At 34.4% G+C, this 27603-nt stretch overlaps 1 protein-coding gene across 1 annotated transcript; it reads left to right on the forward strand.

The window, feature by feature from the left end:
• The first annotated feature begins 7519 nt into the window (after positions 1–7519).
• Positions 7520–27466, forward strand: LOC149575967 (U3 snoRNP-associated protein-like YAOH). The gene is made up of 6 exons (XM_089793666.1): positions 7520–7612; positions 7700–7924; positions 8171–8240; positions 8593–8775; positions 9890–10068; positions 27356–27466. The coding sequence occupies exons 1-6, from the start codon at positions 7520–7522 to the stop codon at positions 27464–27466; spliced, it is 861 nt and encodes a 286-aa protein (XP_089649792.1).
• Positions 27467–27603: the final 137 nt, after the last annotated feature.

Raw genomic sequence — 27603 nt, forward strand, 5'->3', positions numbered from 1 at the left:
TTCGACAATGTTTAATATGAAGAAAAACCAGCAGCATCATAAGAGCAATGTATCCAGAGGAGGAGGAAGAGGAGGACGAGGAGGAGGAAGTAACAGAAAAAGAAAAACTCCTACAATTGGCAATGACCCATTTTTCAACGATAAAACCTTTAAACGACAAAGAGGGAAGGGGGAGGAGATTCAAAGCAGCGAAGAAGACGACAACAATTTTGTTGAAAAAAATGGGGAGGAAGATACAGAGACTGCTGATGATAAGCGACTTAAGTTGGCCAAAGCTTATCTGGACAAAATTAGGGAAATAACAAAAGATCAGGATGAGGAAAACGAAGAAGATGAAGATGAAGAAGGGCGGAGGGGTAAACGGGATTCGCTTGTTGCCGAGATTCTTCAGCAGGAGCAGCTCGAAGAGAGCGGCCGTGTGCAGCGTCTTCTTGCTTCGAGGTATTTCCCTTCTTCATTTAAATTTATTTATCGGATTGATAAAATTCTCTTTTTGGCTAAGGTAATAATTGGGAGGATGATTTTGAAGGTATCACGTGCGAGAAAACTTTTTCTTGATAAGAACATTGAGCAATGGAGTTCATGAAATCACTTGATTTTTGTTTTGGTTAAGAGACAGTCCTAAAGGTAGAAATTGAGCACGACAGCGTTTTAAAGAAGCAAGATAGACATTGCAAGGAGCAACAGAACTAGTGTCAGTTTACATGGGCAATATTGTGTAGTTTTCTCTTTAGGGACATTTCTTATTTTTGCCCTAGAACAATAGTTCCTATTTAGGTTGAAAACTGTATTGTATCTTAAATATTAAAAAATGATGAAATTTAATTATCATTCAACTCAATAATTCTGAAAAGAAAACTCATCTGAGTTTTCTGCTGTGTCATTGCTGATTGCAGTTCTCTTCCTTAATATTGACTTGTCTTTCACTCGTTAATAGGTCCTCATATATAATCCAAATTGCTGATCTGCTTATTCGATTTCCATTCCAAAAATGTCTTGAATGCTCCCATCTACAAATGCATTTTGCTTACCCTTGTAGCTTCCAGAGTTGGGGGACTCACACCTTTCCATAATGGGGCACTGCTTTTTAATTAGAGAAATGGCTGAAAAGCTTCTGATCTACAGCCATGGGCTGGTTGTCTGTGCAGTACATAGGCTTTTGGGCGGGGATTTTCTCTCATCTGAGCATTGTTGTTGTGTGAATATGGATATTACGACAATGTTTGTTGCAGTCTTGAACAATGTTGGTGAAGCGAAGGATATGGTTGCATTGTGTACGAAGCTTTTCAAGAAAATTTCCTTGATGAATTAGACCATATGCAGGAGAACATTGATGAAAAGAAGATGATCGCTTTGCTAAAAGTCTACTATGTGATATGTCAATGAGGGAAGGAAGTGAAGAGATATCCCCTTTGCTGGGTGGATGGTTCTAGAATTATGTAGCGGTGGATGGTGGCAAGATGCAATACTTTTCTGAAGAAATTGATGGACCTACTAAAGGAGTGTGGCCTGGTTGGTTGCAGAAGTAATTCGTTTTGGAAGGTCTTGCTAGGGATGAGGAGAGTGTTCAGGTCAAAGATATCAGTGTTGCCTCCTCTAGTGTGGAGCTACTTGTGAAAGAGGATTTGGCCATTCATTCTAAGTGTGGCCCTGGATGCCTAGTCAAGGTTTGTGCTGCCAAAGAAATGCCTGGATGGGTTGTTGTTTAGTAGGATTTATAGAAGATGTTCGGTTGAGGGGTAGATGAATTACAGATAGAAGTAATAATCAGGACATTTTGAATACAGTCTCTTGCCCAATGATGTGATTTTTTAGATATTACTACAAGGGCGCTGCCCCTAGCCGCTATTTAATGATAAAAAATATTCCAGTCAACCCTATTAAAAATTAAATTGCTTTATAATTTCTTCTAACTCTACTTTCCCTTTTAAAATAAATTTCTTCTGTTTAATTCTTGTAGATATGGTTGGCGGTGGCCTATTATAATGAATTGCCATTATATTTTATTGTATATCCTAGGTTTATTTATTAAGAACATGATCTCTAGCATGGGCATGATATATTGCAAACGTAAAGTTGTATCATATGGTTGGTTGTAGTAGTTGCCTAAATTCCTTCAGAAATATGGAAACTTTTTGTTCCTTTGAATCTGTCAAGATGAGTAATACATACAAGCATGCAATTATATAGTCATAGGCATGAAGAGTTTTCATAGTTCAAATCAAAACTGTATTCATTAAAAGGCAACTTTCAAACCTAAAACAATCCTCAAATATAGTCGCATATGATTCTATAGAGGAAAACATGCAGAAATCATACAAGAACTGTGAAATGAGGTAAAAGGGGGTAGATAAATAGTTACAGAAGTCTGTGATAGAAGTCAGCTGTAGTGCTTGATGTATAGGAGCATTGCTTGTGGAGGTAGACTTGGCCATGCTGTAGATGTCAATGTTTCACATCCAAAACATGTTGAGGCTCTCGTTAATACTAGTGGTGAGCTTTTAGCATGTGGGGAATATCTCAGCTGTGCTGTATAACACTTTTTGGTGATTTATATACGTGGGGAAATGGTAGTCATATGGGTTCTAGAAGAGCTAAATGGACATTTGGAAGGAATATCCTCATCTTCAATTTCTTGGGGACCACGACACACTGTTATAGTAATCTCTATAGGCTAGTTCTTTACATTTGGTGATGTAACATGTGTTTTGGGTTGTGGAGAGGGCCTCAAGAAATGAGCCCCCTTGCTCCATCTGATCTTGAACTTTTGGTAGAGGAATTGCCCACTTTTGGCCACACTTAAAGAACAATCCATGGTTCTTACACGAGACCAAATCAAATAGCTGGAAATGATATTTTACAAGAGTTTCAAGAGATTGCCAATTATCACATTCATAGATGTATCTATGCAAAGGGATTGACTTTCAACATTTTCTTCTCACCATGTTGGCAAAAAATGCTCAGATAAATTAATGAAGATTGAAAAGGGTACAAGTGCCTAGGTTTTGAGGTATGTGACAACTAATTGCAAAAGACGAACCTCGTAAGGGATCCATTGAAGCCCATAAGTAATTTGTGGGATGAGGTAGAGGTATCCATATCATGGATGGAATAATGGAAACCTTTAGTTGTTGATCAATCAAAGTCATTGAAGTGGCTTGTAAAAGGAAAATGCATCTAATAATAGTGGATTTTAAGGGGGAGATGAAGGATGGTGCATGTGTTGATTACATCTTTATCTTGACCATTATCATAATAGACAACACCAATAATTGTAGAGTAGTTGGCTTTTGGTTGAGGAGCATTATTTGTTGGTTTTCGCGAAGGATCGCTGCAAATGTACTAAGCGCTGCCAGATTGGTATTTGTGTTCCAAATGCCAGCAACCTCTAATTTATAATGAGCAAAGGCTATGAAGAGACGGGGATGCACCGGGGACTTGGGCTATGAAACTATAATTATTATGCACTATTATCATAGTAACATGGAGACACGTCCCTCCCCTTTTGCCCCACATCTCGAAGAAGGGGATGCACCAGGTACTTGGGGACTTTGTCCCCCTATCCCAAGCGACACCGTCAATGTCTGCCACCTTCACTGAGGATGGGGGGATGTCCAATGTTTACTATGTGCTGATTTGACTATTTATGTTCAATGTTCGATGTTCCAACTCAATGCAATGTTCAAGTATTGACACTTTTACATCTTTATATCTTCTATTGCAATACATCTTTTCATAACTAGCATTTTAAGTATCGTATGTATAGTATATACAACGCCCCGTCCCCTGCCACCGTCTCCCCGTTGTCCCCAAATTGAGGCCCCTCTGTAAGCCCGTCCTAGGAACTTGCCCCCCAATTCTGCCATCCCCCCGTCCCCGAAGGCGGTGTAACTATGACTATTATAGATTGCCCTTTTACAAGAAGCAACAAACTCTTATAGTTTATAATTAATATTACAAAGTAGTTTCAAAATATTAATTGTTATTGTCTATTAATAAATATTAATAGCATAGAAGCAAAAAATGACAAAAAATCACGATTATGTGTGATTAATCATTAGTTGGCATGTGCAGTGATTCATTCTCCCAAAAATCAAGGATTTTTGGTCAACGACTTTCAACTTTTTTTGCAATTTATTAGATGATTAATTGGCAAAAAGTGACAATTTGATAAGCAAAATAATTACGGGAAACTAGCAAAAACTCTAATAGCAATTGTGATGGGAAAAACTTGCAAAAATATGACGTGTTTCTCTACGAAATTGATGCGTGGCGTTCAAGATGCAATTGGGAAAGTGGGGTTGAAAGTTTTGCGTAGTCGCGAAGTATTGTAGATTCGGGAAGTGGCATGAGAGATAGGCAATTACAAAGAAATTTTTCCTCTCTGCATTGAATATATTGTATAACTTGATTGATAATATTTCTTTTCTAACATTGATTTTGTTTATGTGAATTTCAAATATTTAAATTGTTGCAATATGAAGCAAAAGAAGATCATAACAAAGCTTCCTTATTTGTTGCAATATATCTAAAAGAGCAGGGTAACATTGTTTTTCACTATCTATTTTAGAGAAAACAAAGAACCCGTCGATAATTATATAAATCACTTTAGGCTTGTCAATTATGACATATAAGTTCTTATGATTTATGAAATTGCTCAATATTTATAACTTAAATTAAATTTATAATTCACGCAGCTCAGTCTTTATGTTCAACATATATAGAATTGTTTTGTTATATACACGTGTATGTATCACTTCACATATGTGTATGTCATGCCAACTTTGTATACAATTGTTTGTTGAGTGTATATAATGAAAGGAACTTGAGAGAGTTCTAAATAATGAATTTTCCTTCTTATCAATTGATGAGATTAAGGGGCTTCCTAATGAATGCTTCATAAGGCACAATACTTGTTAAAGGTTTTGCAAACAGGGTTTCAAGCAAAGTAGCCTTAACCTTGGACGAAACTCCATGGTTAAGCATGTCTAAGCTATAATACTAGGATGAATGACCTCTCGAGAAGTCCTAATGCTTCACCTCTACGAGCTTCACCTAGATGCAACGAGTGGTTAGTGCTCCATTCATTTTCATGAGGGATGGGCTCTTGTGAACCACTACTCACAAAACATGGGTCAACGAGTTTAACTCAAAAATTATTAGCAATATCAAAATTTAACTTATGGAAAATATCTCCAACTTATCATTTGATGAGCTTAAGGGGCTTTATAATGAATGTTTCATAGGGCAGAACACTTGCTGAAGGTTTTGTGAATGGGGTTGCAAACAAAGTGGGCCTAACCTTGGAGGCAACTTTGTGGTTAAGTGCACTTTGAGTTGGAATAGTACTAGGATGGGTGATGTTTTGGAAAGTCCCGATGCTTCACCTCTACTCATCACCTAGATTCAATGAGTGTTAAGTGTTCCATTCATTCTCATGAGAGATGGATTCTTGAGAACCATTACTCAAGAAACTTGGATCAATGAGTTTGACTCAAAAATTACACTGATGAATTTTGATATAGATATCATAGTTTGACTTGTTGTGGAAAATATGGCCTACTTATTATTTGATTTGTATAAGGGGCTTTCCAATAAATGGTTCATAAGGCACAACACATATTGAAGGTTATGTAAATGGGGTTGCAAGCCAAGTGGGATTAACTTTGGAGGAAACTTCGTTGTTAAACACACTTGAGCTAGACCACTATTAGGATGGGTGACGACTTGGGAAGTCTTGGTGCTTCACTCTTCATCACTTAGATGCAATGAATGCTAATTGTTCCATTCAATCTCATCAGAGATGGGTTCTTGCGAACCACTAATGAAACTTAGGTCAATGAGTTTGACTAAAAAAACTACAGAGATGAATCCTGATAGTAAATATAACGATTAGATTTTCTGTGGAAAACATCTCCCACTTATCAATTGATGAGTTTAAGAGGCTTTCTAAAGAATGATTCTTAAGGTACAATCATGGTTAATTGCACTTATGCTTGGAGTAGTTTTTTGTCTATATCTGATTTTTGTCGATTTTTTCCAAAATTCCACTCCTCTGGTTTGCGGATTTAAAAATCCCACTCCTCTGGTTTGTGGATTTACTCCCCAAATGATTTATGCTTTTATGGGGCTCTAAACCATGAGATACTCTGCTTTGGTTATCAGTAAGTTTATACATTGCAAGTTAAAGTTATGAATTTATAGTACCTAAATTTCTGTTATAGTACTTCGCATTTTTGCAGTACTATACATTTTTTATTTTAGCTATGGCCTTAGTGGAACTTAAATTTAGGGACATTGCAGAAATTATATTTTTGGGACAAGTTCTGCACATTTTTCTTTTGGGTGTGGATCCAACTCTAAATGATGCCATGGATATACAGCTTAAGCTTTTGCACCAGAAATAAGTCACAGTTGACTGTATGCCGTCAAATTACAATGATCTTTTAGTTATTTTTATTGGTGTCTGGAGTTCTCAACTGTATATTGGTTTAGTTGTGTTTTATTGTTGATGCGACAAATAAGAGCAACTTGATGGCCTGGAGATTCAAACCTCTTGTGTTTAAATTTTTTATTATAAGAACTTTTTTTCTTGAGGTGATTCTTTGTGTTTATTTAGACCAGGGCTTTTATTTTAAAGTTTTTGAGTTTCATTCACCAGAGAATGGTTCAAATACTTAAAATTAGTAGTTATGATAATCTAAAATATTAACAGAAGATTGTTAATCTAAAAATACTTGCTTGTTTACTTGATTGTCAATGAAATATTAACAAAAGATAATGTTTTTCGTAGATGTTATGATAGCTTGCTAGTGCATTTATCTTTTCTCTACTTCCAGAAAAGGCATTGTATTCAACTAAACTGCCTAGTCATTTGATTATGTTACATGTGTGCATACTTCATTCAAGGAACAAGTCTATGCGCATGAATGTTTATAGTTGTTTTAGTTTCTTTTTTTGATGTTTATATCATGAATTTTGAATAGCTATCCAGCCTCTTGGTAATATTTTTTTTTTGCTAAAGAAATGTTGATAGTGTGGTTGGTGCTGAGTTTTGTAAAAGAGTTCAATGCATAGCCTCGTATGATGGTTTGAAGTAGTAAGTAATTGAGTGGACAATTATTCCAAATTCCAAATTTCTCTAATAAGTGCCACAGGAAATTATTGATTAGCCCTTCAGAATTTTCAAAAGAATTCATTTAGTAAATGGAAATTCAAGACAATATGTTGTGGTATGTTAGTTTGGTTCCGTATAATAAATGAATGCTAAAGGTCAATTCTCAACAGGGTTGTGAAGCCTTCCAATCAGGTAGAGTGGCGAGTTGTTAAAAGACACAAGCAGTCTGTAACAGTTGTAGCTCTAAGAGAAGATGATTCAAAGGGTTTCTCAGCATCAAAAGATGGTGCTATTTTTCATTGGGATGTTGAAACAGGTGCAAGTGAGAAATATGACTAGCCCAGCAAGGAAGCCTCTACAAAAAGTTTAAATAGGAAGCAGCGCAGCAAACATATTCTATCAATGGCTATCAGTTCTGATGGCCGGTACATGGCTACTGGAGGATTAGATCATTTTGTTCATCTATGGGATACCCGCATACGGGAACATATTCAAGTACAAATTTCATAACCTCTAGTGCTTATCCATTATTAATCTGGGCAGAGCAATCATTCAATTTTTAATCTTCTCTATTTACTGCAGGCCTTTCCAGGTCACAGGGGAGCTGTGTCTTGTTTAGCTTTTCGGCAAGGTACACAGCAACTCATATCTGGATCATTTGATCACACAATCAAATTGTGGAGTGCAGAAGACAGATTGTACATGGATACTCTCTACGGTCATCAAAGTGAAATCCTAATGGTAGATTGCTTGCGAAAAGAACGAGTTCTTTCTGTTGGACGTGATCACACATTGCGTTTATGGAAGGTATCTTTTAATGTATTGGTGGAAGGATTTAGGCACTTAGAGATATCTTGTTTCATATATAATTTTTTATATAGCAGCTCAAGTTTACATTAAAAAATAATGTCACTTCTTTTGAGGTGTTTGATGATAGTATTCTGAAATTTTTGCTATCAGTATGTGTTGTGTGTCATGAAACAAATACCAAGATCTGTTGTAATTTGCTTTGAAACTTCTTGTCTAGAAAATCTGAATGATCTTATGGTGTAGGTGCTTAGCTCATCATATCATTCTCCCAATCTAGTGTCTATATTATGGAGCATTCCCGTGGTTGTGAAAAGTTCGTTTTATCTTTCACAATATTTTACCCCTTTTTTCTAGCTTCCCTGTATAGTTTTAGTATTTTATTTGTTGACATTATATAAAATGATGGATCATTTATTACTAATGATGTTCAAGGCAGATAAACTAGAAATTCCCATCACCATCCATTCAGTGGCTTCAACTTTTATGATGAAATCTATTTATGGCCTTTTTTCTTTAGAGTGCTTGTGTGATGGTTATGGTTTACTGATTATTTAATAGATTCTCCCCAATGACTAACTTTGGTGTGCAGATTCCTGAGGAGACATAGTTAGTGTTTAGAGGACCTGCAGCATCTTTAGAATGTTTTTGTTTTGTCAACAATGAAGAGTTTATATCAAGTTCTGATGATGGAAGCATAGAACTTTGGAGCATGATGCGGAAAAAACCGGTTTTTATTGCAAAAGGTGCACATGGGCATGCGGGTATTCAACATCTCTCAGAGAATCATGGCACTGAGGAAAAGCCAGAAGAAATGACATCATCACAAGTTAATGATGGCAATGATATTGGTAAGCAATTTGTAAATGATAATTGGAAATTTGGGTTTAATGTCATGCCACTGTTTGATTAAAATGCCAACATTGAACAAAAATAATTGATCTATTGAGAAAGGTTAAAAAAGACAACATTGAACAAAATGAATTAATTTGCATAGGAAGGTGCAATTAGCAATTATGCTAGGCAAAATAAGTGTCACAATTGCAGCTCTTCAAACTTGAAGTCTCTCTCTCTCTCTATATACTATTCCGGAATCTCTATGGTAGATATATTTTTAAAAATCAAGGATGAGTGGACTGTAAAGACAACCCCTGTAACTAGCCAAATTTGTTGCAAGAGAAATAATGTCATTTATTCAAAGAGATATAATTAATTGATAAATCATTGGTGCCTTTATTATACTGTTCAGTTGGAGAGAAATTGGGTTGAGAGAGAGTATTGGGTGTTTGATCATTTTGCTGCATAGATATTTACTGGTCTGAAATATGAGTAAATCTTCTGTATCAAGCGCATCTTATGATATTGTATTTGTATGTATGTGATCTGTGATAAACCAGATTTGAGTGAGTTAGTTAATCTCATTTGAAGAACTTTTATATTCTGTATCTGCATAGTTGAAGTGATTGAACTTCGTATACTACTGACTGATCGATTGTTTGGTATTGATAATCAGAAGTTTAAGAGCCCTATGTATTTGTTTTAGCTTTCTATAAAAGGGTCTATATTTTGTGGGGCTGGATTTTCCACCCCTGAGTAGGAGGGTTTTCTCAGGATAAGTTATTGTGTCATTTGTTATCGCATTCCTGTATTCTGGTTTGAAAACATTAACAACCAGAAGTCATAAATAACATGTGAAAGTACTAATGACTCCTTTAAACCATCTAAGCTCATTGGTAAATTATTCCTCTGATCAGGCTGACACTAACCTGCAAAGCCAACACCAATTGCATTGTAAAAAAAATCCAAAATGGAGACATTACACGACCTGCAAGTTTGGACCTTGTTACTGCTTTTTGGATGTCTATGTTTTTAACACGCTTTTGTTTTGGTTCATTTGTTTCTCTTTCTTTTCTTCTCTAGTTTATGTGTTTAAAACATTGTGTTGAATTTTTTGCTTGGATGCAGGAAATGGTAACGTAACACATAAAATGGGAAGTAGCTCTTCTGTAGAGTCCTGGGTTGGAGCTCTTGCAGTGTGTAGAGGGAGTGATCTTGCTGCATCAGGGGCTGGTGATGGAATTGTGCGATTGTGGGCTATTGAGAACAGCAATAAAAGCCTTAAAGTTGTGCATGATATACCTTTGGTAAGAAATGAGATCACCTTTTTCTGTTCTGAAGTCAATGTCAGATGAGAAAAGGCCTAATTAAAATTTAAATAGCACCAGTGAGCATATTTTTAGTGGGAAGTTCATATTGCTGAAGTTAAATGCTAAGGTTATCTAATTAGACTCATTAAAAGATGATTTTCTTGCACTATTGCATATTGCAAATATATGTTACATTAAGGGCTTGCTTTTCTGCCTTTTTAACTTCTGATGTAAAACTTTCCTTGCATTTGAGTGCATATTGTTAAGATTATAGCTACAGTCGGATTGATTTAATCATAAGATACAATGTTGATATAATAAAGATTATATATGTATAGTGCATAGAGGATTATCAAACAACAAAAATGGAAGATATCTGCCGGCAAAACAAACTTCATCTCAGCTATGGGAATGAAAGAAGATAAGGTATCACAATTAACCTACTACCACGTATACTCGAGTCAATGGAATATAAGGATTGACTCATCAAACAAGACTTACATTGATACCTATTATTGAGCATCCACACTATGGAAGAGAATCAGGTCTACTATCATTTGAAGACTTGTTCTACAGACCATATTTTAAATACACAGTGCAGAAACTAGAATTGAACAAAATTCTCTTCACACAAAAACCTACCATTGCTGAATTATAAAGGAAGATGAATACTAATAGAAGTTATCTCAGAGATTCATTCGAATGCTCCAGCAATATTCTCTATTGGCAGTGTTGGTACTATAAGCATCAATGATTAGACTCAATTCAGACATCAATATATATTATCCAGTTTTCTATAGCTTAGGATGGCACCTCAATCAATTCATAAAAATGATTGATAGAAATAATCAAGAAGGAAGGAATCACATAAGTCAGGTCCAGTCAGAATCAGCGACCAGTATAGAACCTCACAATTATATATCATAAAAAATCTCAGTTTCTCTTTCAACTATCAGACAGAAATTCAACTCTAGGGTAAATTCATTAGTCGCAGATGACTATGATGGAAAAAGAGGGATTACAATTTATAAATCGAATAATATCCCATATGATTGGAATATAATCAGACAATGAATATCCAACCAAGGAATACACATGGAAGAATACATAGTCAATGGTACAAATGAAGATTCAGACTTTGTGTCTATTCAGCATATGTCAGAAACTACTGATGATCATTATATACAAATAACATGCTAACAAAGCATAAGTATCGACCCAAGGAATAATATTAAATCAACTATTTTGGGTATTTGCTGAAAGGTGAAGACACAGAAGAATTTTTTGATGCTTATTATTGATATAATCACCGAATTGGAGAAAAGGGAATCGATTCATCACTTAGAACATACGGTCAGTATTTTTGCCACATATAAACAAACAATGATGGGGGTCTCATAGGAAGTCGGTCCATTTCTTACTTAGTTGAGGAGTTTAATGAAAAATCCAAACTGATCCAAATTAACACAAGGCACTATTAAAGACTACAATTGTATCATCCCAATCTATGATAAGTCAATAACCAAGATCGAACTAGACAGCAATCATATTTGAGGACATTGATTATTGTGAAGAAAATGGTTTGGAAATGTCATCATAACAAAAATATGGTATCCAGTTGTATAAGAAATTGATAGCATAATTTTAGTGATAAGGAAGTATGAAATGGGAATGTTGATTCAATGAGTAAGAGTGTAAGAGTGTAACGTCTATTGTCAAAATAAGATAATTATATTATCACCCTAAACAAATTGAGAGAAAACTTACCAAAAGGAAGGGGACATCACAGCGGTAGCTGAGATAGGAAATACGTGATCCAGTTGAACAATGTTTTGTTAATAGGGATGGTAACAATCATGTTCATCTTCAGAAGAGACAAATATCATTAAACACTTCTAGAATATATCTAACATAAAGTCAAATTTGGAAAAATCTGCATATTTGGAACAATGTTCACTATCGCACCTACATCAATATTATGGGGGGGATATGACCATTCACCATAATACTTGTATCATGCATGGAGGCTTATGATGGATTTGGGGATGTTTTCAATAGCACTTACACATTTTCTAGACCTGTCAATCTGAAATTACTTGAACACCTCATAGTGTTACTAGAACTTTTCATGTGATACAGAGTTGTTCAAATTGACTGAGTATGTGCGAATTTTACATTGTGGGGGGTGAATAATTACCTTAACCAATGCTTCATTCCCATTGGAGGCCATTTTTTGTTTTAATGTAGATATGGACCCTCATCTGTAGATAAGTACTTTTTTTTTTTTTTTTTACATTCATCTACTCACCATAGCTAACTCCTATCTATAATTCTATACATACGATAAGAGTTATTTGCCTTGATTTTTTTCCTTTATGCATGAGGATGTTTGTGCAAGAAAAGAAGGCTAGTACTTTACACATGCTACCAAAATATTGTGTAGACTTAATCTTATGGTAGGCTCAAAAGAAGCTGTGATCTAAAATTCGTTAGTCATCTGATGATCAGGTTGGATAAATAAGGCTCTTGAAGCGAATATCATTGACGATTGAGATTATGAGCATTCTTCCATTAAGAGGGAGTCTGACACTTCTTCAAAGGCAACGTAGGAGCTCAAATGATTGATATTTAGAGGGAGTCTAAAAATATGTGTGCGACTGCATGATTTTGATGGGCCTGCTCGAGAATACTTCATGAGGAAGTAACGATTTGTCACCAAAAAGTCGTAAGATTGATATTAGATTGAGAGGGAGTCCAACAGGCATCTTTGGTTGAAGAGAGCTTCGGAGGAAGACACTAGAGGACCTGAGTTCCCAGGATCAATGTTCAGAGGGAGAATTTTGATGTGAGGGAGAATTGAGGTGAAAGCCTTTGTACCACCCTCTGACTTGCTTCATGGTGGTTTCTATTTTGCATATGATATGTAATGAAGGTGACAATCTTTCATTGACATATATAAATAGAAGGTAATCATTGTAAGATGACAATCTTATAAATGGTAGACCTATTATAATGACAGACTTCATTAAGTTGTTGTCCTAGAGTGTCAAAAGTCATGATAACAAATGTATCATAACAAGCTTCAAGTTGTTGTCAGAGAAAGATTAAATTTTTGCAATTGTGTTATGAAAGGTGATGATCTTTCATATGTGTGAGGTCTCTATTGTAAGGTGACAACTTTAACAATAGTTGATCTATCTCCTAACACCAAAATGTGTTGGAGAAAATGTTATCATGGTTCTTTGGGCCGGATTTTGCCAAACACCTTGATAACCAACTTATCATGGTTCTTCGGGCCAGATTTTGCTGGAGACTTTGATAATCAACTCATCATGGTTCTTCGGGCTGGATTTTGCCAGACACCATGAGAATCAATTGTTATGGTTCTTCGGGCCGGATCTTGCGGGACACCATAACTTAAATATGTCATAGACCACACTTAAAGTGGTGATTAAATCTTGTAATATAATTGTAACATACGAATTTTCATAACGAAATTTAAAATTAAACTAATTTTACAAGTAACTGATTTTATTTCAGATGACAATGATTTTCTATTAACTAATTATAACTGAAAGAATCTCTTTTCATCTATCTTACATATTTAGCTGATTTCACAAGAAACAAAAGAGATATTTATGTATTGCTATCGATTTAACTACTTCTAAATATTCAACTGAAAATAAAGTAATGACTAGTTATATCAATTTGAGTTACTTATTCAACATAAAAGTAAATCTTGAAATGAAAATATCTATCTATTCCTTTAGGGGTTAAAAGTGAAAGAGTCATACATTATTATCAAAAGATTCTCTTTAACTCGTTGTCCAAGCCTTGGCATTGGTGAGAGGAGAAGCATTGACATAGGCCTAACCTCCCAACCGAAGACCATTACTTATCCCCACACATCCTAAATTAATAGAACGACCCTCCCTACCTCAGGATTAGGCTTGGGATGTTCATAAGCCTAGCCATCTGAGTAATTAGGTGAGTTGAAGTCCCAACAGTTATTCTCCAAAATAACTATAGCGTCTGGACAATCAACAAAGATCACATGTTCGGCACATCTGCCTAATTTCTACCCTGGCCAAGGATTTCAAGTTGGGTCTGCAAACTCGATCTCCACCACTCGGCTTGACAACATATTACATAATTGGAACATGCATGAGCTATTATAGTTTTTCTTTAGCATAATATTTATTTGATTTGATTCCATTCTTATTTGTGCAAACTCTCTACACCTCCTCACCATTTCAGGCTATCATGCTGGTGATTCCTAGGTGCTCACGAGTTTATATCCATGGATTTTTCTTTACACCTCTTCACCTAAAAATGCAACATTGCTGGTTAATTCCTTGGTGTTCGGTTAAATGATTTCATTTCCATCTCTGTGTGATATAAATGGATATATTAAATTCTGATCTCAGATATTTGATACACATGATTGATATGCTAGCATGAATAAATAACATCAATGATTGTCAGATTCCATATTTTATAATCTATATGTTATTGCTTTGAATTCGGTCTGAAATAAATAGAGATCAATGTTATGGATTCTATGCATCAATGTACAAAAGATACGATTGGTGTGATATATGGAAAGAAATACAAACATGTTTCTGTGGTATATGAATTTGGTTCTTGTACTCTACATGGAACTCGACAGACTTAGCATTAAAAAGAATCATGATTGGAAATACGTGGTTCGATAGACTTAGCATTAAAAAGAAACACAAATGGAAATATGTGGTTTGGCAATCTTCTTACTTGACACTATGGATATATCTTGGAATGCTTTGAGGTTGGGATAGCGGACTCCACTATTGATTATGATTTTCGCAGGCAAGGAACATGAAAGAGAAGAACGAAAGAGTAGTAGTATCAGTAGGAAATAAATCTTAGTCACTTACAGAGCCACCGATAGCAATGAGGAAGAATGAAAGAGTGGGTTGTGATAGGATTATGAGACTATAAAAAAAGAAGAGCTTGACTCTACGGCTTCCTTCAGTTACAAGAATCCATTCAAAAGCCATTCAAATCGATTAAAAAGAAAGAAAAGGAGGGAAAGAAAATAAAGCAGAATAAGAAGTTAAAGAGTTATTATTATTATTTTATTATTATTATGTATTCTTATCTACGTTCATGTGTACGTATTGATGAGGTGGCATCATTAGATTATAATTTATAATGTATTGGTGTCACCTTATTTTTATATACATATGTTCGTATTTGAGAGTGTTTAATAATAATTAAATAATAAATTCTTTGATAATTCTTTTAAAAGTAAGAATTATGTTTAATTTATATATTTATTATAATGCTCCTTTTATAGCTCATGTGGTTCCACCATGTAACATGTCGAATCCTAGTAACCTTGCCAAGGTAGTCTTTAGGTCAAACCTATCAATTCTAATGACTGGACCATTTGATTATCCCCTTCCAATGACCCCATTTAGCAATGCTTACCCTTTCTTAAGTCTTCTTCTTGCAATCACTCAAACATTCTTGCCAAGACATTAATTTAAGATATATTAATCATTAATTCAAAACCATTGTTGATCATCTAGTGACCTCTAGATATTCCATCAACGTCTAAATAACTAACTCATTTCACATGATCATGAAAATATTGCATTATTAGTTAATATCACATATTTGCTTCACATGACCAGGGAGAAATAAATTGATACAACAGCTATAATTAACTAACTCACTTCACATGATCAGGAAGAAATAAATTGATACAACGGCTATAATTAACTAACTCACTTCACATGATAATAATTCGTTAAACCAATAACTACGTTCAATTTAAAATTTAGGGCAAAAATTTGGGATGTAACAATAATTGCTTCAATTCTATTTTGCTAAAGAGGGAGTGTTGATAAATTTAGCCTCATAGTAAATTGAAGCCAATTCCATATGTAATATATGTTGATATATATATGTGTGTGTGGATGGATTTATGTTGATATCCTTAAATATGCCATTCAGAAATATCACATAGAGATGATATATCTCCATATGCTTGAGAGCATAATGTGTTCCATAACAAATCCTCCCTAGCTAAGAGGGAGCGTTAAAGATTAGAGCTACAGTCGGATTGATTTAATCATAAGATACGATGTTGATATAATATATTATATATATAATATATTATATATATAATATAATACATATTTTATATTGTGATTTATTTTGCTAAATAATAATGATTAATCTTAGAGACATGTCTCCTACTCTTATATTTATACAAGATTGGGATCTGCATTTGGAACACATCAATAACAATGGCAATGTAACTACATTTGTAGAAACTGATCCATGTTTTCTAACACACGTATCGAGTATTGTCCCTGCGTGTTACTGTACACATTCTATGCACTCACAAAGGTGTCACAATTACTTTTTAAAGTCTCCTTTGATATCTATTGATTATGTTAGAGTTATTAGCATACTATTTTTTTTAAAGCTTTCCTTGCATCGGATTGCATTTGCACTGAGTGTTGTCACTATATGTTACTGTACGGTTCTTGTGCACATTCAAAGGTGTCACTATTACTTTTTAAAGTTTCCTAGCATACTATGTTTTTGTAACAATGGAATAGTCAATAGCCATTTGAGGTAGGGGCATTGTTTTGAAATCAACTATATTTTCTGCTCTCTTTTCATGAAAAGTTTTTGCAACACTTTACATATAGAATGTGTATTTGGGCCATGCCTAATACATCCAAATTGGATACAGGGATACGTGTGCCCAAGGAGCGATAGAGGAGTATTTGGCTACTTTGGACCTATGTGAAAACCAAGTCAAAATCATAAGCTCCTTAATTTGAAAATTGGTTACATGAAAAAAATGACAGCAAGAAACTTAGAGCACGGACTTGAAAAGGGATCCTTTATCAAGATCCCATTCCATCTCCACATAGTTATGATCAAAGTACAAAATACAAGGCATCGAGAAGTTCAAACTTTAGATTCACACAAAAAATGTTTTTTTTTTTTATTCAACAACTATTATACCATTAAATGCAACAAGGATGCGCAAGAGCCAACAAGAACCATCCTACAATTTGCTCTACAATTCTATCTTTCATTTTGATGCAGGCAAGGGATGAATAACTAGGGCCAAAGGCACACTCAGCTTTCCAAACCACCCTGCAAGAGTTAACACAACAGAAGCAAACACGAGGAACAACACCAAGGAGAGGGAGAACAAGGATATATTTATCGATTCATCAAATATTCAGAATACATGCTCAGCTGTAAGGTCTTCTGGGTTACGGCCAATTACAAATGTACAACTTCTAGATCTTCAAATCAACTTTTTAAATCCACATATCTCTTTTCTTTTGAACTCTCCCCAAAAATCTATCCTAACCCTAAACCTAAACACCCTACTTATACTTATCAAAATGGCTTACAGATAATTCTAGAACATGGAGAAACCACAAGTCGGCCCTCATCAAATATAATTAACTATACCAAAATTAAATGTGAGCAAAGTCGGCCCAATTGGAACTAGGCAGAATGAACTAATGTGCAGGATTACAAAGAAACTCAGGATGCTCCTGCATTAGACAACCAGGGTTGGAAAAAAAAAAATGATTCTCCTGAATCATGTAAGTGTCACACCCTGAGCTGAATCCAACTCAGACTGAGAAATCCATGTAGCATCTTCAACTAGTATATTCTTCCACTTCACCAAATATTCATAGTAATCTTTTTCTCCTGTGCTCTTACCAACTCTTTGATCCAATATCTGTTCAACCTCTTCGATTTGCTTCTTAGGATAATCATCAGGTACAACAATTTCATCCTCTGACTCATGATACTTATAAAAATCAGCAATATTGAATATAGGAGATAGACCCATGTCATCAAATATTTCAACTTCATAAGCATTACCACTATCAAACTTCTTCAAGATCTTACAAGGTCCAAATTTCTTCATCTTCAGCTTACTGTATGTTCTAGCTGGGAATCTTCCTTTCTTCAGATGAACCATCACCTCATCACCAACCTGAAAAATCATGGCATCTTCTAGACTAATCAGCATTCTTTTTATACTTTTGATTACTTTGTTCCAATCTCAACTTCACTTCCTTATGCAAAGACTCCATAAAATCAGAAAATTCTTCTTCTGCAGCACTTCTCTTTTCTTCACCAACAACATCTCTCAAATCTGATATGCCTCTAGGATGCATTCCAGTAATAATCTCAAAAAGTGTCTTCCTTGTACTCCTATTCACAGAATTATTATATGCAAATTCAGCTTGTGCCAATACCATCTCCCAATTACTTGGCTTATTCCCAACCAAACATCTTAGCAATTTACCCAAGCTTCTATTCACAACCTCTGTCTGTCCATTTGTTTTTGGATGGAATGTAGAACTAAACTTCAACTCAGTACCCATCTTCTTCCACAAAGTCTTTCAAAAATATCCAACGAACTTACTGTCTCTGTCAGAAATAATACTTCTTGGTAACCCATGAAATCTCACAATCTCTTTAAAAAAAAGTTCAGCAACATGCTTAGCATCTGATGTCTTCTTACATGGTATAAAATGGGCCATCTTAGAAAAGCTGTCCACTACCAAAAATATGGAATCATACCCTTTCATTGTCTTAGGCAATCCAAGAACAAAATCCATACTAATATCAGTCCAAGGTTTCTCAGGAACAGTAGTAGGTGTATACAAACCAGTATTTTGACTCACTCCTTTTGCAACTTGACAAACTCCACAACTCTTTACAAATTTTTGAACATCCTTATACATTTGTGGGCAATAATATTTTTCTTTCAGCAAACCCAATGTCTTATCAATTCCAAAATGTCCAGCTAATCCACCAGTATGCTTTTCCTTAATTAGATTCAACCTCATAAAACTTCGAGGAATACACAACCGAATGCCTTTGAACAACATACCTTCTTGAATGAAATACTCATCATACTTACTTATGTGATTTGTCAGATTTGGTGCTCTACACTCTCTCGATGCCTCAGAAAAATCAGGATCAGCATCATATAACTCTTTCATCTCATCCAAACCAAGAACTTCAACCTTCATTTCAGTCAACAAAGAACGTCTTCTACTCAATGCATCAGTAACTTTGTTAGTAACTCCACTCTTATGCTTAATCACAAATGTAAAACTCTGCAAATATTCAACCCACTTCATATGTCTTTGATTCAATTTATGTTGACTTCCCAAGTATTGTAAAGCTTTATGATCAGTATACAACACAAACTCCTTAGGCATCAAATAATGTCTCCACTTCTTCAATGCTTTAACAATAGCATAAAACTCTTGATCATACACAAAATATTTCGTTCTAGCATCATTCAACTTTTCACTAAAGAAAGCAACAGGCTTACCTTCTTGACTTAATATAGCTCCTATTGCATTACCACTTGCATCACATTCAACTTGAAATACTTTGTTGAAATCAGGCAAAGCCAATACCGGTAATTCTGCAACCTTTTGTTTCACAGTCTCAAAACTCTTATCAGCTCCATGTGTCCACTTGAATTCCTTTTTATCTCCCCTCATTGTCTCAGTCATAGCCTTTCAAACAACACTGAAATTTTTATAAACTTTCTATAAAAACTAGCTAAACCATGAAATGATCTTACCTCACTCACATTCTCAGGTGTAGGCCATCCAAAATTGCTTTAACCTTTTCAGGATCCATCTTCAAACCATCAGCTGAAATCACAAATCCCAGATACACAATCTCCTCTTGCATAAAAGAACACTTTTTCAGATTAATGAGCAACTTTTCCTCTTTCAACCTCTGCAATACTTGTCGAATATGCTCAAGATGTTTTTCCTTAGTTTTACTGAATATCAGAATATCATCCAAATAAACAATCACAAACTTACCCAAAAATCTTTTCAGAACTTCATTCATTAACCTCATGAAAGTACTAGGTGCCTTAGTCAAACCAAAAGGCATAACCAACCATTCATACAAACCATCTTTTGTCTTGAAAGCAGTCTTCCATTCATCACCTTCTCTGATTGTGATTTGATGATAGCCACTCTTCAAATCAATCTTGGTAAAATACTTTGCTCCACTAAACAATTCGTTATGTCATCCATCCTTGGCATAGGAAACCTATATTTCACTGTTATCTTGTTAATGGTTCTAGAATTAGTACACATTCTCCATTCTCCATTCTTTTTAGGTGCTAATATAGCAGGTACAGCACATGGACTCAAGCTTTCTCTGATCAAACCTTTTTGCAACAACTCATGCACTTCTCTATTAAGTTCTTCATTCTCTATAGGTGTCAATCTATATGGTGCTTTGTTTGGAAAACTTGCTCTAGGAATCAAATCCATACGATGACTTATACTTCTTACTGGAGGTAATCCATCAGGAAGATGATCAGCAATAATCTCTTTATTTTCATTGAGCAATTCTGCAATTTCTTCTGGCACTTGGTCAATACTACCCTCTGTCACTTGGTCACCACTATCTCGCACTCGGTTAGAATTATTCTCTTGCACTTGGCCTTCATTGACAAAACTTGGTTTTCTTGAAATTATGGCGAAACAAATCTGATTCTTCTTCACTTCTTTTTCAAATTGTTTCCCATTAACCATACAAATCTTTACGGTAGTACAATTAATTTCATTTGAAACTTCAATCAAAGGCAACAATGTTTGTTTCTTCCCATTCACCCAAAGAGTATATTCATTCAATCTTCCATCATGTACAACATGTCTATCATATTGCCAAGGTCTACCCAACAAAATATGACAACAATTCGTGGGCATAATATCACACAAAACTTCATCAGCATAATGTCCAATTTTAAATTTCACAAGGCATAGCTCACTTACCAATATCTTACGCTCATCTTTGATTCATGAAACATGATAAGGTTTGGGATGTTTCAGCCTCTCTAACTGCAACTTGGTAACCATCTCTTCTGATGCCAGATTTGTAGAACTCCCACTATCAATGATCACTTTGCAGCATTTTCCAACCATCTTACATCTTGTCTTGAAAAGACTTCTCCTTAAAATAAGTTCCTCATCACTTCTTTTGTTACATAAGGTTCTTCTCACCATCAAATTTTCTCCAACCTGAGGTCCAGTTGGTGAACTTTCAATGTCTTCTTGAATCACAACATTTCTATAATTCTGTCCACTTTCAAAGGATCTACATTCAAAAGATCTATGCCCTTCTTTGCCACATTTAAAACAATTACCATGAAATCCACTTCTAGAATAGGAATTACCTCTTCCCCGGTAAGAATTAGTGCCTCCTTGGTAAGAATTACCACCTTTCCATTCGGTCTTGCCTTTATCATCACTCTTCCATTCAGATTTGCCTTTATCTTGCACAGAATTGTCAAATCTACTACTTTCTCCATAAGATCTACCTCTACCTCTTTGGAATCTACCACCTCTACCTCTTTGTCAAGATCTCCTCAGTCTTCAAGGCATATTGGTATGCTTCTTCCACACTTTTCAACTTCACAAAACTTATCTCATCTTGAATTCGAGATCTCAATCCATTAATGTAACTTGCAATTTTCTCAACATCATCATCCACATGTCCAGATCTGATGTCCAATCTATAGAATTCCTCAGTATATTCTTTCACAATCATGTCCCTTTGTTTCAAATTTTGCATCTTTCTCAATAAGCTAACTTGGTAATCAACAGAAATGGATTTGTTCTTTACCTTGTTCACCATCTTTGGCCAAGTTCTTATATTCTCCTTTCCTCTCCTTTGTCTATTAGTTTGCAAGTGCTCCCACCATAATGATGCATGACCTTTCAGCCTAGTGACTGCAATCTTCACCTTTTTGTTATCAAGAGTGTTTTCATACCAAAAGAACTTCTCCATATCAGAGATCCAATCCAGCACAGTATTTGTATCCAATTTCCCATCATAAGGGACAACTTCTACAGTAGGCTTTGAATTTTCCCTAGACAATAATCGCAACAATCTTTCCTCATCTCGATCTTCTTCAGGTTCTAAATTATGGTTTGGTGTTGTTGCCTCATCATCACTTACATCTTCAAGATGCGCTCCTCTCCTCCGGGTTGTCTCCACATCATCTAATCTGGGTGCAATTTGTCTTAACTGATCCAATATAGCGTTATCAACGTTATTTCCTCTACCACGAACCATCTTTACAAATCAGGTTCCTGCAACATCGTAACCCTCTGCAAGTTATAGGTCAAATCCACAGATCTGCCACCCTACAACCAAATCCAAATCAGGGTTCTACACGATCCAATCTCCACAAGGATGAACTTTGGGCTCTGATACCAACTGATGCAAGCAAGGAATGAATAACTAGGGCCAAAGGCACACCCAGCTATCAAAACCACCCTACAAGAGTTAACACAACGAAAGCAAACATGAGGAACAACACCAAGGAGAGGGAGAACAAGGATATATTTATTGATTCATCAAATATTCAGCATACATGCCAAGCTATAAGGCCTTTTGGGTTACAGCCATTACAAGTGTACAACTTCCAGATCTTCAAATCAGCTTTTTAAATCCACATATCTCTTTTCTATTGAACTCTCCCCAAAAGTCTACCTTAACCCTAAACCTAAACACCCTACTTATACTTGCCACAATGGCTTACAGATAATTCTAGAACATAGAGAAACCACAAGTCGGCCCTCATCAAATATAATTAACTATACCAAAATTAAATGTGAGCAAAGTCGGCCCAATTGGAACTAGGCAGAATGAACTAATGTGCAGGATTATAAAGAAACCCAGGATGCTCCTGCATCACAAGTTCTCTACAATTGTATTTTTCCACCTCTCCCACTCTATTTCACTTGTTTAGGTTTGTAACTTTATCCTATTTTTCTTATGCTTTCTTATTTTCATCTTGATGATGGATAATTGAGTGCGATTTGGAACATTGATGCAAAATTATTCGACACAATTTAATCCAGAAACTCTTATAGGTAATGTTAAACTATTTTGATAATTTTGTGGATATATTACTTCAAAATAATTAAATTTATATAAGGCGACTGTAATGTTGATTTTGTTTTTTCAAATTTGTACCCTTGCATAATCTTAGTTTTATTATTACAAACCCAAATTAGAACCTTGTGACTTAGCGTCAGCTCGTTGTTATTCCATACTGGAATTGAAATTTGGATCTTTGAGCCACATATTTTCTAATTCAAATGGGCATTGATCTAGGTTTTGATCTTCTTTGTGTAGTAGCTAAATTGAGAAGTGGTCAGATCCAAGAATAACAAGCATACTTTATGCACAAGTGGGAAAGATTTCCAGTTGCTACTGATCTAGTATCTTTAGTTATATTAAAAAAACTCAAATGACGATTTATCCAAGTTAAGGGTGCTTCTTTTAGTTTAGTGTTTGGTAAACTTGCTCCATTTACAAATAATATAACGTCCAGTTATGATTGCTTCACCTTCTTAACAACCGCTAAATTATCTCATTAATAATATATTTTTGTTGAATTCTAATGTCCCCTTTTTGAAATAGGACCTAATAATAAGTAATAATAAAATAAAATTATAAGAGAATAAAAAATAATTTATATATAAAAAATTAATAATATTAAAATATAACAATACGAAATTAAGTCAATAAAGGTTCAAAAGGCATTAAATGAAAAGTTGTGACTCCTTCAAACATGACATATATAAATAGAGAAGAGAACTTCATTAGAAAGGGGAGAGAAAGTAGTAAAAAGGGAAAGGTATGAAGAAAGGAAGAATTAATAGAAGAAGAAAAAAGGAAATTAAAAGAAATTAAGGATGTGACTCCTTCAAAGGGCAAAAGTTTTGAAGGGTTGGGACTCTTTGAAAAGGTACTAATTACGAAGGCTTGTGACTCTTTCAAAGAGGCCAATTATGAAGGGTTGTGACTCTTTTAAAGGGCATAAATGATGAAGGGTTGTTATATTAATTGATAGGCTAATGTTCTCTGCAACTTGTGGTGATCTAAGATAGGGACATTACAAGATGGATCTAGTCTTGATTGAATATTCTTGCCTCTTGTGGGTTAAAAACTTAAATGATAAATTAATTACCCTAAGGGATGGATTTGGTTCTGGTTGGGCGTCCCTACCTCCTATGGGCCAAATGATGAATTGATTACCCCAAGGGATGGTTTTGGTCCCGATTTTATGTTATTGCCTCATGTGGCCTAAGTGGTGAATTGATTACCCTAAGAGATGGTTCTGGTCTTGGTTGGACTTTCCTACCTATTTTGTGGACCAAGTTAACTTTGGCTACATTATATTCATGTGTTCCCTCCATTTTTTTTTATGTGTATGTTTTGTGTTTTAATGTTATGCTTTGTGTTTCGATATATTCACTTGTTTTCTTTGTGAATGCTCCATGTCTTCACGCATTCATGTGTATGCATCATGTTTTCAAGTGTACAATCCATGCTTTGCTTTATGTTTTTAGTTGATCTAGAAGAAGAGAATAACTAAGAGTGAACAAAAAGATATGAATTTGTGGTATGCTATCATGCGAACATTGGCATTTGCAAATTCAATTGACACCATTATGAGATGGGCTTGATCTTTTTTCTAGAAGAAGAGAGAAAAAATTCTCTCAAGCTTTGTCAAGTTTCTATTATTGATCATAATTCACTTTCAAAATAAGGGACAGAACACATATGATAATAATTGTGTAGTGGAAGGTGGATATGGATGAGATTCCATGATCATTTAATCATTGCTTGAGGATGAGCAATTTAATCATTGCTTGAGGTTTTTATCTCACTCCACTTTTTACTCTTGTTTAGATATCTATTAGTTGTTGTATCCACTTTTAAATATCATTTTTCTTTTTCTATATATTAAAAAAAAAAATTTACTTGTGATCTCACATTAGCTCATGTTGTGATCTCTATGTATTTAAATTTTGATTTTCAAAATTGATTTCAGTTTTAGCTTTTAAATTATTTTGTTTTGTTTTTTATATTAGTTTATTTTTTCTTTAAATATTATTTTTAAGTTTCTATAATTTATTTAGTCAATAAAATATTTGTTAGAGATGTTGCTATTTTTTCATATTATTTTTTTGTATTTCTTTTATTAATTTTTCATAATAGATTTTTTGAAGGGTTTTTTAAATTATTTTTTTTCATATTTGATAAATTGAATTTAAATAAATAATATTTATTAATCTATTTAAAAGATTTTTAATAAATATTATGTTATTTAAATTGAAAATTATTAATAATCTAATTTTTTCATAGAAGATTATATTTTAAATCTCTATTTTTAAGTATTGTTTTTCTTTTCCTATTTATTTTAAAAATAATTACTTGTGATCTCCACATTAGCTCATGTTGTGATCTCTATTTATTTAACTTTTGATTTTTAAAATTGATTTTGATTTTAGTTTTTAAATTATATTTATATTAGTGTAGTTTTTTTAGTTTCTATATTTTATTTAGTCAATAGAATATTTGTTGGAGATGTTAGTTTTTCATATTATTATTTTTTTATTTCTCTTATTAATTTTTCATAATAGATTTTTTGATTTTTTTTAATTTTAATTTTTTTTCATATTTGATTACAAAAAATTTATCGGTTAATTATTATTGTTTGTGGTATAAGATTTTTTATTATTAGTTAAGCTTGAGTAGATTTGAACCCAAAACCTCCCAATTAAGGGGCTCACAATTTACCATTATGTTGTAGGCTCTTGCCTTCATATTTGATAAATTGAATTTAAATAAATAATAATTATTTATCTATTTAAAAGATTTTAGTAAAATGTTATGTTATTTAAATTAAATTTTTTTAATAATCTAATTTGTTCACGTAAGATTGTGTTTTAAAAAATAATTTTATTATTGAGCACCTATCAACTTATCGTTGCAAGCACATGTATGCAATTGCTAGTAATCCCCCTCCCAACATTGCTCATTGCGACCTGCAAGGATTCAAACTTGTGACCAAGTTCTGATATCACTTGTTAACTGCTAGGGGTGTCGTTGCACCAAGTGATTGACCTGTCAATGCCTAATACAAACTACTAGACTTATTGAAGACACATGAGGTTGTTAAACCATGTCGCAAATCCAGTGAGGGACTATTAACATGGTTTGTGCAATGTATGACTATTAACATGACTTTTTCCCAAGGGAAGATAGTTCACATTGATATCCAACCCATGTAAAAAGAACATAGGAAGGTATTTGGTGATATTCCTCTAGGACTACCCCCAAAGAAAGGATTTGAACCTTTTGCATCCATCCTGGTGCTAGTTGAGAAAGTCTATGGCACTATGAAGATGTGCATATATAAAAGGGTGTTAAAACAAAAAGACAAGAAAAACTCCCCTACTTTATCCCAAGAATTAACAGATTAATTAATGAACTACACAAATCAAAATATTTTTCCAAGATCGATTTAAGGTCTAGGTACCATCAAATAAAAATGAGAAAAGAAGATATTCCCAAGACGACTTTTAGGTTGGACACTTTAATTTTTGGTCCTACCCTTTGGCTTGACCAATGCCCCTGCAACATTTGAATTGCACATGAATAATATATTGAGGAAACAACTAAGGAGGTTTCTATTGATCTCCGATAATATCCTTCATTACAATAGGACATGCAAAGAACATATGATTTATACTATGTTCCCCCAAGTTTCCTGTACAGGGACGGTGTTCGATTGCAGGATGGGTTTTCAGGACGGCAAATTTTTATGGTGATTTTGGGGATGGGGGGGATGGCAAATGAGGATGGCTATATATATATATATATATATATATATATATATATATAGAAAAAATTTAAAATATATGTTGAAATTTGCAAATATACACATCATTCATATGAGCATGTCATTTAAACATTATAGAACCATAACATACAACATTTGAATGCCATCTAGGAAATAATATCCGATTTTAGTACCCAATTGTCAAAATGCATAACAATATCAATGAACACTGAACAATAAACATTAACAATTGTCAATATCAAAATGTCATAATGATAAACATGATAAATCTGAAAATCAAAATCAAAATATGCCCAAAGCTATAGGCCCAAAGGGTAGAGGACTGCCATAAAGTAATAAGTATCAATGTATCATAATCATGTTTTTTTTTAACTTAAAAAACAAAACATAGAAAAATGAAGCAGCTTGGTGCTCCTATTTTGCCTCTATTGCCTTTTAGGGCATTTGGAGGGGTGGGGCCAACCTAACTGACCAAGTTGGAGGCTTTAAAATATTTTTTTATGTTAAAACTTTTTTAATTTTGTGTAAAATAAACAGGGGGACGGCCAGCCGTACCCAGTATGGAAAGGGAATGTTCGGAAAGGGAACGTTTGGAGGTTCCCTTTTCGTACTGGGTATAGCTGGCCGTCCCCCATTTTTTCCCTCTAGCGTCCCCAAGTTTCCGAGATGTCCCCTACATTTTTTCACTTTTAGGGGACGGCTAGGGGACGTCCCCTACTTGTCCCCCCCGTCCCTAGGACGTTCTTGTCCTCGAAATGTCAGGTTTTAGGCCGGGTATACATCCC

This window comes from Cupressus sempervirens, chromosome 1 (genome assembly GCF_028749045.1).
Source record: "Cupressus sempervirens isolate cs-2001-9-10 chromosome 1, ASM2874904v1, whole genome shotgun sequence".
Taxonomy (NCBI): domain Eukaryota; kingdom Viridiplantae; phylum Streptophyta; class Pinopsida; order Cupressales; family Cupressaceae; genus Cupressus; species Cupressus sempervirens.

Coding starts and splice junctions, on each gene's coding strand:
- LOC149575967 (XM_089793666.1), top strand. CDS start 7,520: ATGGCTATCAGTTCTGATGGCCGGTACATGGCTACTGGAGGATTAGAT. Junction 7,613..7,699: donor GCATACGGGAACATATTCAA/GTACAAATTTCA, acceptor TATTTACTGCAG/GCCTTTCCAGGTCACAGGGG. Junction 8,776..9,889: donor TAATGATGGCAATGATATTG/GTAAGCAATTTG, acceptor GCTTGGATGCAG/GAAATGGTAACGTAACACAT.